This window comes from Pseudorasbora parva, chromosome 25 (genome assembly GCF_024679245.1).
Source record: "Pseudorasbora parva isolate DD20220531a chromosome 25, ASM2467924v1, whole genome shotgun sequence".
NCBI lineage: Eukaryota > Metazoa > Chordata > Actinopteri > Cypriniformes > Gobionidae > Pseudorasbora > Pseudorasbora parva.
The window spans coordinates 11,238,042-11,256,854 of NC_090196.1; the positions used below are offsets into that span (position 1 = coordinate 11,238,042).

General features: G+C 36.3%; 2 protein-coding genes across 6 annotated transcripts in view; both read right to left on the minus strand.

Annotated features, from left to right (window-relative positions):
• Positions 1-879: 879 nt before the first annotated feature.
• kcnj11 (potassium inwardly rectifying channel subfamily J member 11) lies at positions 880-2,382 on the minus strand. The gene has a single exon (XM_067435754.1). The coding sequence runs from the start codon at positions 2,078-2,080 to the stop codon at positions 935-937; it is 1,146 nt and encodes a 381-aa protein (XP_067291855.1). The 5' UTR covers positions 2,081-2,382; the 3' UTR covers positions 880-934.
• A 1,654-nt stretch (positions 2,383-4,036) lies between these two features.
• Positions 4,037-18,813, minus strand: part of abcc8 (ATP-binding cassette, sub-family C (CFTR/MRP), member 8) — a 120,705-nt gene continuing 105,928 nt past the window's right edge. For 4 of the 5 annotated variants that reach the window (XM_067435751.1, XM_067435750.1, XM_067435752.1 and 1 more), the window contains 11 exons: positions 15,953-16,045; positions 15,715-15,817; positions 15,448-15,561; positions 15,238-15,358; positions 14,940-15,070; positions 12,403-12,481; positions 12,199-12,307; positions 11,792-11,895; positions 6,993-7,126; positions 4,467-4,529; positions 4,037-4,276 (listed from right to left, as the gene is read on the minus strand). In XM_067435751.1, coding sequence (XP_067291852.1) covers positions 4,139-4,276; positions 4,467-4,529; positions 6,993-7,126; positions 11,792-11,895; positions 12,199-12,307; positions 12,403-12,481; positions 14,940-15,070; positions 15,238-15,358; positions 15,448-15,561; positions 15,715-15,817; positions 15,953-16,045 — 1,189 coding nt within the window. In that variant the 3' untranslated portion in view covers positions 4,037-4,138. Of the gene's footprint in view, positions 4,277-4,466; positions 4,530-6,992; positions 7,127-11,791; positions 11,896-12,198; positions 12,308-12,402; positions 12,482-14,939; positions 15,071-15,237; positions 15,359-15,447; positions 15,562-15,714; positions 15,818-15,952; positions 16,046-18,813 lie in introns of those variants that run through there. The other variant, XR_010901544.1, reaches the window with a different exon arrangement.

Sequence of the window (18,813 nt, forward strand, 5' to 3'; positions counted from 1 at the left end):
TGAATTGTAACTTTTGTAATTCCAGTACTGAGTCAATTGATCATCTTTTCTTCAAGTGCCCCCTTATCAAAGAATTTTTGTCTGATTTGTCAAAATTTCTTTCTTCAAATTCCAGTTTTGTCATTGATTTTACCATGTGTGATGAGCTAACAGCAGAAGACACGAGCCGGGTTTATGAATTCTATTGAGAAACCATGAGAAAGAGGTGAATCTCATGGAGATTCTCATGAAACTGAGAATCAATGTTCAGAAATTATTCATTATTATTATTATTATTATTATTATTATTATTATTATTATTATTATTATTATTTACTATGCTGTATCTTTGTTTTGAGGTGTGTTTGTCAGTTAGTTTATTTATAATGGTTAATAAGTGCCATTATTTTATATAAAAATGTTGATAATTGTATTTTATTGACAAAATATTTAGTTTATCTTGTGTATATTTTTTCTATTACACCATAAACTTTATTAATAAAAATAAAAATAAATAAAAAATAAAAAAACCTAAACAAACAAACAAACAAACACATAATTGTACAAGACGTGTGAAATTAATGTGGGGAAAAAAAAAAATCAATACTCAGAACCCCAAGTTGATTTACACAAAGTGAGAAAATCAAAGTTTGTGCCCCGCTCCCCTAGTTTCAACAGTGCATTTCTTAGAGATCCGAATATTCTCGCTAAGCGAACATATATAGGCTAATATTAATATATAATATGGCTTGTTTTTTTCCCCCCTGTACATACAAACGTAATATTTCAGCATTAACCTCCTGAGACTTACCAATGCATTTGTCCACTGACGTGGACTTGTGGACAGTTTTGTTGTATTAAGGAGGTTCTTTTTTTTTATAACAGTACAACAACAAAAAAACAAAAACAAAAAAAAACTCTTATTCGGTCTCAGGAGGTTAACGGCAGAACAGGTTCATTTGTCTTTGGTGTGCTGTCGTTTGATTCTCCTCCTCACTGACGCGCCTGCGCTCGTGAACTCCTTCAGTTTGAACCTCTCCAATCCTCCCGCCTCGTCCAGCGCCCGCGCGCTGCAGCTCGGCGTGGCCACTTTAATGGTGTTTCCAAACTTGGAATAGTCCACAGCATACATCCCGTCTTCTTGGGACACCGTTGGCACAAACCTCTGACCCCATAATATCTCCTCGGACAGGTAAGAGGTCCGCGCTTGGGTGGTGATGCCGGTTGTCTCCACCACCCCCTCCAGTACGACAATCACCTCAATGTCCTCGTGCAGCAGCCCATCCGCGGATAGATCATACAGCGGGCTGTTTTTATCAATAACGTGACTGATGATGAGGGGCGACACCAGAAAGATGCTGTTGGTGCCCACCGGGTTGTCCATCTGTATGTCTATCTGGTCCAAAGGCACCATCTCGCCTTCATTGGTGACGGTTTTCCGCACCACCTGCATGTGAATGGCGGCACTGATGATCATGCTCTTCCTCAAGTCCCCGAGGCGAAACATGAAGCACAGCTTGTTATTTCGGACCGTTATAACCGCGTGTTTGCTGAAGATGAGCGTTTCCGCTCGCCGGTTGGCTTGCGCCGTTTTCATGAAGATGCATCCTAACATGATGGCATTGATCAGCAAACCGACTATGTTCTGGATGATGAGTATCACGATGGCCGATACGCACTCCTCCGTGACCATCCGTCCTCCAAAACCGATGGTCACCTGCACTTCGATGGAGAACAGAAAGGCGGAGGAGAACGAGTGGATGTCCGTTACGCACGGCACAAAGTCGTCACCTTTCTGGTCCAGGTCTCCGTGCGCGAAGGCGATGAGCCACCAGACCATCCCGAACAACAGCCAACTGCATAGGAAGGACATAGTGAAGATCACCAGAGTATGAAGCCATTTTAGATCCACTAAAGTGGTGAACACGTCCTGTAGAAAGCGTCCTTGTTCGCGAATGTTCGTGTGAGCGACGTTGCACGTTCCGTTCTTGGCGACGAATCGCGCCTTCCTCGATTTAGTCTCGAATTTGGGTTGTAACACATCCTCCGCCAACCGAGTCAGCAAATAGTCATCGGGAATGAGTCCTTTTCGGGACAACATAGCTGGTCCATACTACAGTTTCGCAAGTTGTAACAAGGCAAGTGCGCTCATCTTCTGTCCGCGCTGCGGTCGGTGTGCGTCCGAGCGCTCTCATGAGGTGAGGAGGTCCCGTGGGAAGAAGACGCCACTTTTAGTGATCCGGCTGCCGCTGCCAGTCAATTGCAACCGGATATTTTTCTAGCACATCCTCAGACGTGACTTCAGAAAGACTCACTCAGCTCAGGGCATGCGTGCTGAATGCGAACTTTACCACAGATTCACCGCTCTGCGTTAACAATTAAACGTCATGCTATACTGTAGCCTACAGTACTTCTATAGTAAGAGCTCCAGTTCAAAAGAGAAACTAGAATCCACTACACTCTTAGCCTGCTATATATATATATATATATATATATATATATATATATATATATATATATATATATATATATATATATATATTAAAAAGAGTATATTAAACATAATATAATATAATATAATATAAAAATATATTAAAAAGAGCATTATTAATGATGGTAACACTTTAAGGTTTCATTAGTTAACATAAACTAATAATGAATTGCTCTTCTACAGCAATTTATTCCTCAAAAGTCGTATTTGTTAACATTAGTTAATACACTTTGAACTATCATGAACAAACAATGAACAACTGTTTTTTATGAACTAACATTAACAAAGATTAATAATACTGTAACAAATGTATTGCTCATTGTTAGTTCATGATTGTTAATACATTAATCAATGTTAACAAGTGAGACCATATTTTGTTTTTTTTAACTCCGTAACCCATTTAAAACATTTATATTAAATTTCTCTTATTTATTGCTTTATTAACAGATTAGCGTACCATATTATAGACACTGTATTACTGTATTATATAGCTATTACTAAATTATATTATGTATTATAGCTTGCTATATTACAATACTCATTAAAAATAAAAATGAGTGTCAGTGCAGGTTTGCACGAGACAATCTATACTATATAACTAATAATATATACTATAACTTTAACTGTGAATTAGCAACATATTTAGCTTTTAGAGACTATAAACTACAGAATAAAATACAAAATAGCAACCCGTTCCCTAACATCATAGCCTACTATAACATACTGTGCTATACTTCACTACAAAAAAAAACATTTAGGGCTGTACTAGTTCTGAGGTGAATTAATTTCACCCACTTTATATTAGATGGGCTTAACAACTACTAACATTTAAATTAATAATTTGGTAAATTGCACTTATTGTGTACACACATGTTTTTACATTGTACTTAGATTTTAAAATTACCTGCATGTTATTACATCTGTAATTCAGTTACTGTTCAAATTACACTGCTGACACTTCCCTTACACCTAACCCTACCCCAAAACTGACCCATATCACCACACCATAATGTATAGTTAATACTACAGTACATGTGACATTATTGTATAGTGTCCTCACTGTAAAAGAAAGTGTTACTGCATACTGTACTATAGACAACAGTGCTGAATATAACTCTCTTCATTAATAATAAACATATTGCATCAGTTCTAACTACCGTATATTAGACTACAGCCAACAATACTGTACTAAAATACATTAAAGGCTACTAATCCTGTAAGTCATGGAGTTCACAGAACATTTTATTCATATATTTTCTTGGCAATGTGAAGTACAAACTATATAAATTAATAATTTTCACAACTCACAACTTTTAAACCTGTTTTATAGAGTTTTTGTCTGCTTTCGTCTACCCTGACTTTACTTTAGTATTTAGTAATCTTGGTGAACTTGTTTTAAGTCCACTTTAGGATATTTAGAATATAAAAACAATATACAATCAATGTAAAGTTTAAATTATATGAATTATTGTTTTATATAAAGTTTTGAATCAGTCAATTCTATATACATTTTTGTATTTTTTTTAATTTAATTTTAAAAAATGGAAAGATGTAAAGAGTGCGGGTTGTTTATATATTTTTTATTAATAAATGATTAACATTTTATTTACAAATGTGATAAATAATTACAGTAATAAATAATGCATTAATCATGGTACAATTGCACTTTCATTTGTCGGCTCGCACGAACGACGCGAACACGCTGTCCTCTTGATTAAGGAGAACCTCTGGTTTATCAAACTCCAGAATGACTCCTCTCTTCATCACAATCACCAGGTCTGCATTCAGGATGGTGTGCACACGATGCTATGGAAACACACACACACACACACACACACACATACAAACACATACACACACATAATGATGTTAAGTGGCTGAGACCTAGTTTGATCTGGCTAACATGCCTCTTAATCATTAAAAGCACTAAATCATCCTCATGCTGTTATGCTTTAGACTTTGAATATTAAAGAAAGAAAGCTAGCAGGCGACTTACAGCGATGGTGACCACAGTTCTGTCGGCAAAGGCAGTCATCACAACTTTCTGTAGAATGCTCTCCTATTAAAAAACAGCATTATTAATATAATATAATAAGCTAAAACTAACCAATTAAAAAAGATCATTATATTATATTATTATTATATTATATTATAATTTTTTATCTAACCTATTACAAAGAGCATTATTATATTATATTAATTATATTATATTATATTTATTGTATAAATGTATTATATTAATTATAATTCATCTTTATAAATAAATATAACTTTTTTATAATTTATATCATAAAATGGCAGAACATTATATATATATATATATATATATATATATATATATATATATATATATATATATATATATATATATACATATATATATATATATACATATTTATGTTTTACATACATTTTAACATAGCCTATGTAAAACATATTCTAATAATTTTTTAGTCATTTAAAAAAAACGAATTAAAAAGAGCATTGTATTATATTAATTATATAATTGTATTGTATATATTATTGTTTATATATATATATATATATATATATATATATATATATATATATATATATATATATATATATATATATATATATAAATGGCTACATTAAATATAGTTTACATTTTACTATACATTAAAGAGCATTGTTATGTTATGATTCGAGTGATAGGTTAACAACATTTTATACACATTTTTATGTAATAAAATAATTTATAATTTCTATTTTTTTTACTTAATAATGTTATATAATATAGTTTTTGTTTAAATAATTGTCTCTTTAAAAGTCTCTTTTTAAATGCATTACTCCAATTTAATATTATTTTATTATTATATGTGCTAATAAAATATGTGCTAATATGTGCTAATTATTGTTAGAACAATTTAAGTAAGGATTTAATTGATTTATATATATATATATATATATATATATATATATATATATATATATATATATATATATATATATATATATATATATATATATATATATTAGTGTTATAATGATAACTTACATCAGGGGTTTTCAAAGTGTGTGGCTGGGGTGTAGAGCTGGATGATATGACAAAATCAATCAATATAGATTTTTCTCTAGTTCATCTGTATGTAAATATCCATGCAGCGCAGGACTGCTTAAACACGATAGAGCAGGAAAGAAGCACGGATGAATGAGAAGAGCCGGACGAACTTTATGATGAGTTATTAAGAGCATAATTAATAACTAAACTTTCTGTGGTGCACATCTGAAGCTCACAAATGCTGAAATCAGTTCACTTTTGCGGCTTATTGCGCTTGAACGCAATACTCATATCATTTTGCTTATGTGTCAAAATTACAGGTTATGGCTAGCGGGAAACTGAACAGTTGGGTGAAAGTATCATTATATTGGCTCCATGCATAACGTCTTAAAGTGACAGCAGCCTCTTATAAGCCTGCCATTAAAGGGTTACTTCAGTGATTAGCATATGGCTTTGTATCAGAAGAAACCCTGGAGTATATTCGAATAAGAGTGCCATAGTGCTTTTCTCAGTCTAGAAGGCACCAAATTCAAAAATAATTTCACATTTCTACTACATTAATGATCCAGTTTAAATACAGATTCATCTTTCCAGCGCTGACGTACCCCTTTAATGTTAAAGGGATAGTTCACCAAAAAATGAAAATTAGTCCATGATTTACTCACCCTCAAGTCATCCTAGGTGTATATGACATTCTTCTTTCAGACGAATACAATCAGAGTTATATAAAAAATGCCCTGGCTGTTCCCAGCTTTATAAGGCAGTGGATTGTTGGGTCGTTAAAAATCCATTAAAGTGCATCTATCCATCATATAGCTGCTCTACACTAGTTATTTTAGTCTATACAATTTTAAAAACACAAACGCACCACTTCTCTACAGAAGGCCTTTATTAACCCCCGGGAGCGGTGTGGAGCAGTTTTATGATGGATCGATGCACTTTTATGGACTTCAAAAATGACCCAACAATTCACTGATATTATAATGTTTAGCATTTTAATATAACTCTGATTTTATCTAGAATGTCATATACAACTAGGATGACTTGAGGGTGAGTATAAAGGGCTAATTGTCAATTTTGGGTGAACTATCCCTTTAAATCAAACAACAAACAAAGGCTTACATTCAAGCTGGCTAGCCATTTTTATTTGGAATTATTTATGTCAGTCTGTAGGAGGTGTAGAAACACCAGTACTTTTCACACGGATGCTTTCCTTTCATTTTGAATCTATCAAATTGACCCTCACTGTGTGTTCCTCTATTAAACCCAGCCAGTGCATTTAGCACAGCCACAGTTCATTTCAGGCGAGATGAAAGGAGCGGAGCGGTCGGAAGAGAGGTGTGCTTGAGAGTAGTGTGAAGCGAATCGAGGTTGTGGCCCCAGGGGTTGTTCCTTCTACCTCTTAGACTCTCTTAATCTCTATTGTACTTCAAAGCACACACACACACATACACACACACACGCACGCACGCACGGACACGCACACAAACACACACACACCGTAGCCATGTCTATGGAAGCAGTGGCCTCGTCCATAATCAGAATACTGCTCTTCCTCACAAATGCGCGTGCCAGACAGAACAGCTGACGTTGCCCCTGGCTGAAGTTCTCCCCACCTTCTGTTATTATGGCATCTGAAACACAAGGGAAAAGTGTCATCTGTCATATATTTACATTTGTTTGATAGCGTTTGATTTCCAGTCTGAAATGTTGGTACAGCTGGTTTGATGTCCGGAGGTGATGTGATTATCCCGTCTCACCGCACAGTCAATTTGATCTGCATCCTTCTAGAAGCGCAGCCATTTTTCTGCGAATCACTCGAAAATAAGATATACATTTTGAATGAGACTGCTGAGAAGTATACGCAAGCGCTTTCATTCATAAAAGCATAAATGCCTGACAGTGAGGCCCATTCACACCAAGGACAATAGCTTTAACTATAAAGTTTTTAATAATCATTCTAATTCTATGAGAATAGGGAAGTCCACATTGCATCCATAAAGATAACACAGAGGAACAATATTGTTAGAAGTACTTTCAGGATGATTTTTTTTTTTTTCATTTAAGAAACAATAAAAAAACTGAGAGCCAATCAGAATCAAATTTGAGCATTTAAAGCAGAGATCAGCACACACCTATAATAAACACTGCATTATTGCGTGTTGAAGTGGACATTAATATAGTTCTTGTTCTTGTTGTGAGGCCTTACAGGCCTTATACAGGCCTTAAAACCTACTGTATCATATTTGACACACAACATTTGAAGGCCACTAAATTATCAACATGATCAAAACTTTTGTTCTTCTGTTGTACACAATCTGCTACATGCCTTTGTAGTCTGATTGATAGCTTATATTTTTAGCAAAGTGAAGGCTTTAAAGTATCATTCTGAATTCCCTCTTTAGCTTTTGGTTCTGGATCGCTTTTGCTTTGAAAACTTCAATGTTTTTTATAAAGTATATGTAAAAACATCTTTTGGTAACACTTTAGTTTAGGGTCCAATTCCCTCTATTAAATAGTTGCTTATTAGCATGCATATGATATTGGCTGTTTATTAGTACTTATAAAGCACATATTAATGCCTTATTCTACATCCCTTAACCCTACCCAATTATCTAAATGTAGTAATTAAGAATTTAATGATGCAAAAGTTATAGTTAAAGGTGCAGCGTGTAGTTTTTATGAGGCTATATTGACAGAAATGCGATATAATAAACATAGCTATGTTTTTAGTGGTGTATAAAGACCTTACATAATGAACCGTTATGCTTTTATTGCCTTAGATTGACCACGTGTCCCCTTACAGTGAAGTCGCCATTTTGCGCCGCCATGTTCCTACATTAGCCCTAAATGGACAAACTTCTCTACAGAGCGCTAATCACTCTCTGCTCTCTCAGACGATGACATCTTTGTCCTGTGTCAGCCACCGTAGCTTCTCTGTGTGCTTCGAAAGGGAGGGGTGAGTAGTGGGCGGTTGCAATTCGCAACCTCACCACTAGATGTCGCTAACATATACACATTGAACCTTTAATAGTTAGGGTAAAACTTACGGGGAACACATATTCACTATCAACTGTGACTTTTGCCATGATAAACTCTTTTGCTTATTAATAGTTAGTAAGGTTTTGTTGTATATTTTAAGTTTAAGTATTGGGTAGGATTAAGGGATGTAGAATATGGTCATGCAGAATAAGGCATTAATATGTGCTTTATAAGTACAGTTCCTGACAAAAGTCTTGTCGCTTGTGTACAAATTGACCTAAAGTGCCGCTGAAATATATTTCTAATCAAGATTTTTTTTTTACAAGAAATGGCTCATTTTAATCCCACCAGCTTTTGTGATAATGTTTCAGTGAAAAACTAAACTTTCAAAAAGTATTCTAATATTCACAGCTTAGTAAAGCCCATTGAGTTAATTTTTTGCAAAGACATAAGTGTTGTCACCTTGTCATATGAGCTTCCCCTGTGACTAATAATGGATCAATTAGGTCTCAAGTGTGTATAAAAAGATCCCCAGTACGCTAGACCTTCACATCAACTGCAACTAGACCTCTGCAAACATGCCTAAGATTCACCCTGAGACTAAAGTTTTGATTATCATGAGGCTGAAGACCAGATCCACTGCTGATGTGGCAGACACCTTCAATGTGTCTCAGCTTCAAGTACAGAGGATTAAAAAAAGATTTGAAGAGACTGGAGACGTTTTTGACAAGCTCAGGTCAGGCAGACCCCGCAAGACAACAGTTCGAGAGGACCGTTTGTTGGCTCGAAAATCCAAGGCCAGCCCATTTTCCACTGCAGCAGAGTTCCACGAGACCTGGTCACCTGAAGTCCCTGTGTCAACCAGAACAGTTTGTCGGATTCTGTTTTGAAATGGCCTCCATGGTCGAAACAGTGCCCAGAAGCCAGCACTAAACAAAAGACAATTGAAAAACCGTGTGGCATTTGCCAAGGCCCACAGCCTGCTAAAAGGATGGACGTTGGAAAAGTGGCTGAAGGTGGATTTTTCAGATGAATCTTCTGTTGAATTACACCACAGTCACCGCAAATATTGCAGGAGACCTACTGGTGCCCGAATGGATCCGAGATTCACCCAGAAAACAGTGAGGTTTGGTGTCGGAAAAATCATGGTCTGGGGTTACATCCAGTATGGGGGTGTGCGAGAGATCTGCAGGGTGGAAGGCAACATCAATAGTCTAAAATACCAAGAAATCTTAGCTACCTCTTATATTCCCAACCATAAAAGAGGCCAAATTCTGCAGCAGGACGGTGCTCCATCGCATACTTCCATCTCCACATCAAAGTTCCTCAAGGCGAAGAAGATCAAGATGCTCCAGGATTGGCCAGCCCAGTCACCAGACATGAACATCATTGAGCATATGTGGGGTAGGATGAAAGAGGACGCATGGAAGATGAAACCAAAGAATATTGATGAACTCTGGGAGGCATGCAAGACTGCTTTCTTAGCTATTCCTGATGACTTCATCAATAAATTGTATGAATCCTTGCCAAACCGCATGGATGCAGTCCTTCAAGCTCATGGAAGTCATACAAGATATTAAATTTGGATCTCACAGCGCCACAACTTAATTTGCTGACATATTTTTGTATTTGCAGTAAATTTGTTCAATTTCTGTATAGGCGACAAAACTTTTGTCTTGCCAAAATTTGACCTTTCCGTCTTGATTAAATGATAAATATTTTTTCTGTGAAAATTATTTATTTCAGTGCATTAAACATCATTTGGGAGGGATTTAGCTTTTCATATGAGCTATTTCTAACACCAATTAATTAATTAAAAGTCAGGTTAATATCAGGTATTTCTAGAAAATAGATAAGCGACAAGACTTTTGTCAGGGACTGTACTAATAAACAGCAAATATGATAGAAATATGCTAATAAGCAAATAGTTAACAGAAAGAATTGGACCCTAATCTAAAGTAAGAACTAATTTTTTGTAATATTTCAACACTCTGGACTGAAGCAACGCTCATGCTTAATTATTATCAAATATGATACATCAGGCTTTTGAGGAAGATTTGTTTGTACATATGTCAAGCATCAATGTATTGCTTTACACATTAACAACTACAGAGCTTTCATCATAAAATTACCATTTAAATGGGAGATATAGAGTGACAACAGATATTTTTAGGCATTTTTTGTATGCAGTCTGTTATACGGCTTAAAAGATCACATTGATTTACATTTTAAGCTATCATAATTTCAATTAACTTTTTTTGCCATATCGTTTTTCTCCTTGAATATGAGCTCTATATTCTCACTATCACACTGTAGTATGAGACATAAAAACCTGATGCATCAAACATAATATTCAAAAAAATCTGGCGTATGTTTTTGTCAATCATTTATCTAAACATTGAATAAACTTTTCCATTAAAACATATTTCCTATGACATGGTTAAAGGGTTAGTTTACCCAAGAATGAAAATTCTGTCATATACTTGCCCTCATATCATCGCAAACCTGTATATACACTGGTCCCCTTTTCTTATAGTGACAGTATAGTGCCATTTTTCAAAATATTAGGCCCTATTATACACCCGGGGCAATGCAATGCCAGGCGTGACACAAGTTTTTTTTTCTAGTTTTAGCCTGACGCAGTTATCATTTTTATGTCCAGCACCACGTTGTTTAAAAAGTAAATGCTCTTGCGTCCATCTATTTGCCCAAGGACATGCTGGTCTGAAAACCAGTTGTGTTCAAGTGCATTGCTATTTTGAGGCAACTGTAAACGACTGCGCCATTGACCAACAAAAACCAGGTCTAAAGTCAATAACGCAGTTTTTTTTGTTATTTAAAGGGTGCGTTAGTAATATGTGCCTATAGGCAGGTGCACAACATGCACAAACTCAGCTTATTACAAACAGAGCACAGCACACAACATTTTTTAATTATTAAAAATATAATGATTCCTCTCTGGAGAACCGTTCAGTCTTTCAGCTTGTAAATTCCGTCATGTAAATAGCGAATGCAACACACCCATGACTCATTAAGAGAATAGGTGCAACCCTAGCCATTTTTTTTGTTAAACTAGCAAAAATGGATTTGGATGGCATGTCCAAGTGCACCTGCGTCATGCACTTCAGACCATGCGCTTAGATTTGTAAAATAGGGCCCATAATCTTCTATGTTCCACAGAAGAAGAAAAAATCATACTGTAGGTTTGGAATATGAGAGTGATTCAATTATGAAAGAATATTAATATAAGGACAAACTACTTAAACATTTGATTTATATCAGTCTCTATCATGTTTTATGACTCTTAGGTGTCTTACCTAGTCCTCCAGGCAGGGTTTTAACTACAGGTTTAAGCTGTGCGATTTCTAACGCCTCCCACAACATACAGTCTGTGGCCTTCATCTCTGGATCTAGATTAAAACTGAACACAAGAAAATTAGATATTAAAGATGTATGATGATGTATTATCTCATTATAAATTCAGTTTGCCCCAGAAATCCTTTAGCTCTACAGCTCCATTCTGATGTGTAATGGGGCTTTTAAAAACCCTGAAATGGGACAAAAAGCTATGGTAGATTCAGAGAGAAAACAGCAATGATAAAATATATGAATGAGGCAGTTTGGTCTGTGAAATTCAAATTTATTATGTTGATTGAAAGTGCATTTTTTTATTATTATTGTAAATGAATAAAATGTCTAGAATATTTGGCTTCAAGAGACTCACCGGATGGTTCCACTGAATAAAAAGGGATCTTGTTGAATAATAGAGAAGCGTGACCTCAGTGTCTGAAGAGGCAGCTTTGCTATATCGATGTCATCGATGATTATTCGCCCTGTTGGAGTATAGAGACTTAAAATCCATGCCACATATTGTATACTCTGTAGAACGAATTAAATAAGCTAGACCTTAATAAAAAATGAGAATCACCCTCAAACGTGTCCACCATCCGGAAAAAGGCCAATGAGAAAGATGACTTGCCACTTCCTGTTCTACCACAGATTCCAAGCTGTAACAGATCAACACAAAGTAAAGGTTAAATGGTTAACACAATACGTAATCATAATAATAATTGTATATATATAGACATTCCCGCCGGGGCACACCCCTCCCTCAGTCACACTGAGACCCTGGTATTAAGATTTTTCGTTTTAGTCGATCGGATCACAAGTATACGAGGGAGACACATTCCGTCTTAATCCGTCTCTATTGTCCACCTTCAACCACTTCTGTCCTGATTTCTACGAGGGGAGGGTCTATGCAAATCTATGTTTTTTTCATATCTTTTGATCTAAAGGACAAAATTAGCTTGTGCAATTTGCATATGATTTGCACCTGGACACGACGGAAAAACCTGTGGAGAGCCTCAGCTTTAGTTTCTAATCTGAACCGCAAGACCAGCCAAAAATTGTGTGTGTGTGTGTGTGTGTATTAGAAATCAGGAGGACATCGTGCTTGATACATTTTTTGTCTTCAAACCAAATTTTGTCTTCAGCTGACAAAGTTTAAATCCTATCTGGCTTGTGCGCTTCCCATAATGTTTACTCTTTAGGTCAGAAGGTGAAGAGTAGGCATCTTTTGTGGCTGTTTAAACATATGAGCGTTTACACTATGAAAGAAATCCAGTCAAATGTGTTTTCAACTGTCTCTGGAAGTGGTCAAAAGTAGATAAGCTCAAAACGTTTTAGACTTCATTTACACCTGTACTTTACGCCGCCCACTTGTGATCTGATCGACCAAAACGCATTTTAATAGCAGGAGTAAACAGGGCACGAGTGGCAAAACATCCTCAACATGAATGGCTTTAATAGGGGGAGCTGTGGTTTGACTCGACCCGGGGCAGTTAGACTGACAGTCTAATTCGGATTCTATAATATATTCAGAATAATATTCAGAACTCAAGAACCAGTGGTCCATATACATTGACATGTTGCCAGGAATCAGGTTTTCTGACATATAAATGCAAGAAAATGTGAAGAGCTATACAAAGAAATCTGAATTGATGCTTGGTCATAATTCCAGACAGGATCTGTTGGTAAAAATCAACGTGTCAAGGAAATCAGTGGTCCAATATATTTTGTACAAACTTAGAGTTGAGTTATCTGTCAGCTGTCGCCATCAGGCAGACTAGTTCTGTGCTGTAAACTGAATCTATTTAAGAATCCTTTTCGCTTCTATCTATTTATTTATCTATTTAAACTTGCGGCTAGTGATTTTCCAAAGTTATTAGCCACTCAGATTTTCACTGGCCACAATTTGACATTGATAGCATGGAGAAAAACCTGCAATATAGATATTTTAATTAATAAAATGTTTATATATATATATATATATATATATATATATATATATATATATATATATATATATATATATATATATATATATATACTTTTTATTGTATTCATTTAATATTAATTTTAATAACAATTTGGCAGCAGGAATATTAGGCTGCTGTCACTTTAAGACCTGATGCATGGATCCATTATACTGTTACACGTGTATTCTTTATCAACGATTTACATTCACTTAAAACAACTGACTGTGTTTACGTGAATACCCACCAAGACAGGCATTTTGAAATTATTTTGTGTGTATTTGACAGTTTAAGTGCAATAAGCAGCAAAAATATAACTAAATTTAGTTCTCAGATATATATATAAAATTCAGTTCTATACATATATAAAGTCAACCTGCCAAAGTGGCTAGTATTGAAGCACGCCATTGCAGTTAAACATCACTGCTGAAATGCACCCGAATTTGGTGGGTTGGCGGGTGTTAATGCCAAGACCTTTTTTTAAGGTAATCTGGGTTTGTCCTACATTACATGGTCGCTGTTATTTTGCCAAGTAAGACATGTTCCTGGAATAACTTTCCTGTCCGAAAACATAGCCTTAACCCTACCCATATCTTAACCCTTAAATTCAAAGAGAATGATAGATCAATAAAAATAGTGAAGAAGCCCTGTAACTCTTGTTGTAAACATAAACTAATAATATATGGATAATAAAATAGTGGATTGTTTTTTTTTCAATAAACGCTGACAAAAACTTTACAGTTAGGTGGAATATAAGATGGTAAACATTTAATTGATGAGTTGTCAATACAATAAATGACCTAGGGTATGATTTTACCCCAAAATTCAATATCTGATATAAAACGGTATCTGCAAAACGGTTTCGCTGCCTAGATTCCAGAGATTCAGGTATTTCTGCGATTCCAGTTGCTTCTCTTATCTGTAGCATCTTGTGAAATAGCTCAGATTTCTTGTTGAATCTATTTGTATACTCAATCGCGCAGATCTTTTCAATTTTTTACACAGTAATTTTGTCACTCAGTGGGTGTAACCGCAGTGACTCCACCTACTTTGACATCATCTGCATACCCTCTATATATTTAATAAGTTCAATATAATTATTTAACGTTCTTAAGAAAATTAACTTTCTTAAATATATGTATAATTGTACCTTTTGTCCTGGATTGATGTGAGCATTGACCTGTTTGAGGACAGGCTTCAGGGTGCTGTCGTACCTCACACTCAGATTCTGGATCTGAATCTCACCCCGCCGAGGCCAACCTTCTGGAAGCTGAGACGCAGCTGAGAGAGAAACATCCAACCAAAGAGATAAGAGGTGTAATATATACAGAGAACGATGGACAGAATGTGAGAACAGAGGAAATGAAGGAGACAGATGCTGAGTGAACGAATTCAGTGAATATGAGAAGCAGTTGTAGCACATATATCCAGTGTTTACTGATACTCACACAGCAGACCTTCGTAGTTTTCAGGTTCTGTCTTCAGTAGGGCTTTTATTCTCTTCACAGCTCCCAGCTGCACCTCCATGTCTGCCAGATTACGCACCATCCAGTTCAGGTAGTTGGACACCTGAGAGATAAAATATAGAAACAGAACAGAAGGTATCCAATATTGCTGATGATCACCATGAAGAAAGACGTATGTGTATGTAGTCTTACCATGAGGGCGTATGTGAATCCCAACCCCACCAGCCCAGTGGACAGATGATTGTACTGGGAGTTTGTGATGGAGGCCACAGCTGCTATCAGGACAATTAAGGCCCCAATGTACTCCTGCACAAGAGATACAATAGTATAACAGTTACTGTTGAGTTGATCAGGAAGTAAATTCTACTTTAGCCAGGGCTGTAACCACCATAGACATAGAGGGTACCTCTATGTGTACCAACTCTACAGATGTCACACTTGTGTGGCTTATAAGCTCACCATTCGAACCTCCAGCCAGCGATTCGCCGCTGTGAGGAAGAGAGAGGCCATGTTATTGGCATCTGTGAACTCTAGAAGTCTCTGTCTGAATCTAGGCTCATACCTAAGAGAGGAAAAACACAAGACGCATCTGTTTAATACTTTTGATGGAAGGCATTTAGCAGATGCTCCCATCCAGAGTGACTGCCACGGTCAACAGATGAGCAAATAAAGCACTCAAACCTATGATTTTGCCCACCTGAACGCTCTGATGGTTGTGAGCCCCTCTACTGTCTCAGAGAAGTGTGAGAGCAGAGGAAGCTGGGTGCTGTCTTCTAGCTGCTGGAGATCTCTGCAAATACAAAACATGCAGCTCACTAACACTAAACATCTGAATCGAAAATCAAGGTTCCCTCATCATCTATTTACCCTCATGCCATCACCAAAGGACATGTCTTTTGTTTTTCAGATGAAAACAATTTAAGTTTTTTAGAAAAATACCCCTTTAAGTCCATATGAAGTGAAACAATAAGTGGGTCTAAAAAAACATGAATATGTATAGCTATAAACCATTGCTTCCAGTCAACTGTCATATGTATTCAAGAGATGCTCTTGAATAGTTAAGTTCAGCCCTCTTTAACATCACTTCTGAATGACTTCACAATTACCTTTACATTTACATAAAGTGTAAACTCAAGGTATAAAACCTCCCGGCAAATTGTCATATTTCAAGAGAGGGTTGGGTTTACACGTGAGGGTGTGTTGCATTGTAAAAGCTTGCGCAGTTCCATGTCAGTGTACCAAAACTAATAAAGAATACCAGTCACAGCAGCAATTGTTCGCCCCTCTGCACACCCAACTTGAAAATTTGAGTATCAAAATTATCTTTCCCAGTAGTAAATAGGACTTTAGGGGGCACTGATGTCCAATTTCCCACTATAGGAACCTTCGTAGTGCTGCATTCACGCCATTCTGTATTTAACGTAACTACGAGATGGCAATCCTTGATTTTCTACTAGGAAATATTCATATCCTATTGAATTTATGCGTTTTAATGGCAAAACTATCAACGGCAAAACAAATCTGTAGCAATCAGGTGCTACAAGTAAAAACGGTGACTACACTGGATGCGGACGCAACACAATAACAGCAAATGCAACAAGCAAATACAAATACCGTTATAGTCGGTGATGCTGTCTATACTGGATGCTAGCACAATGGCTCACCCGCAATCTTGGAGTGCTCAGCGTCGGGCTACTCGCTCTAGATTACTTGCAGGATCACTTGTTTTTTTCATTACTCACGCAAATAAAAACATTGCATGATGAGGAATGTCTTCATGCACGTTTTAACATGTAAAAAAGCTGTTGGCTAATTGGCTTGCGTGACAACGTGCCATGCAAATTTTGCACTGGAAGACACGATTGAGGCAAATATTGTGTGATCAATTGCGTTCCCCAATGTGAATTTGCGTCTATTTGTGTCTTTGCATTGACTTTGTATGTCATTTGATTAATAATTAATATAAATAATTAAATTAGCTTTTGGTGCCTACACACCATAAGAATCAATGATGCCACAATATTACACAGCTTCTGGTTGTGAAACCGCCAAGATTTTAATTCCTGAAGACATGGGATAATCTTTCTCAGGTGAGAATGTGTTGGTTTGTTTTTGGTAACTTTTTAATGACGTGTCAGCTAACGCCTTTGTCTTGTTGTGTTGTGTTAATTTTGAAAATACATCAGCTGAAGTCTATTGCAAATATAGATACTATCGTTGCAGACACAAAGTCAATTTGCTCTTGAGTGTTGATAGACCAGCTTTGACCGTTCCCATATGATGCTCTGTCTATGCGCAATGATGTGTTTTGGAGGGTTGGGATCTTATGCTTTTGAGCCTTATTTCAACGATCTGAGTTGAAGCGCACGACACAGGTGCACTGAGGGCGTTTCCGAATCCCCTTTTCTAGTTTAATAACAGAAAAAATGTTTGGCGTGGCCGGTGCATGGTCCAAAAGGGTTGTCCCTATTCTCTTAATGAGTCATGGGTGTGTTATGGCTGAAACGTGCAATGAACCAATCAGAGTCTCATCTCCCATTCCTTTTAAAAGCCAGTTGTGCTTACACCATGGCGGATTTACTATTTACATGGCGGAATTTGAGCAGAAAGACTGAATGCTTCTCCAGAGAGGAATCCTTTTATTTTTAATATTTAAAAAAGTTTGTGTGCTGCTGCAAGTCCCTGTGTGTGTAATAAGTAGGGCTGTCAATCGATTAAAATATTTAATCACGATTAATCACATATCATAGGTTAACTCACGATTAATCGCAACTTAATCACAAATTTGTATCAGTTGTAAATGTATCTTAAATTATTATATTTCAAGTTCTTAATACTCTAATCAACATGAGTATGGACAAATATGCATGCTTTATGCAAAATATATGTTTATTATTAGTGAAACCATACTCATAGATGTCTTTCAAAGACCTAGTTCATGTCTCTTAAGCCTAAGCTTAAATTCTGAATAAGCAGTGATTTCTCTTATTTTAAGAATATAAATAAAGGGAGTTTTTACATTATAAATTGGTAATGTGAAAACTGTCATGCGGACCTGTGAGCGCACCAGTACCACACCATACACCATGTAACGTGTAGGAATATAGTGTTACCCCTTTAAGAGATGCTCTGTATTTTGTGTGCGTGTGCATGCCGAACTGTGCCACAATTCATGTGAACAGTGTGAGAAACATTGTCTTGGGAGCGCTCTTGTTCAGAAAAGTAACCTGCGCATTCATTTTAGCCAATTGTAATGTATTTACTTCAGTAAACCACATGTACTGTAAGTGGTGATGGTGTTAATGATTTACCTCAGATATAAGCGAGAGTGAGCTTACAGTGTATTTGCGCATCGTGCTCGGTCTGCAGAGAACGTGCTCAATGTAAAAACACATTTTTTCGACCTGGAGTAATGTTAGTGTTAACCCTTTTCTTTCCTTATTAATGTTTGCTGCTGCATCCTTGCACAGTGATCCACTTGGGTTGTAGGGAGTACTGTCATGATGGTTGTTTGTGCTGTTTTAAGCATTATCTTTTGGGCACCCATTGACATGAATC

Coding starts and splice junctions, on each gene's coding strand:
- kcnj11 (XM_067435754.1), bottom strand. CDS start 2,080: ATGTTGTCCCGAAAAGGACTCATTCCCGATGACTATTTGCTGACTCGG.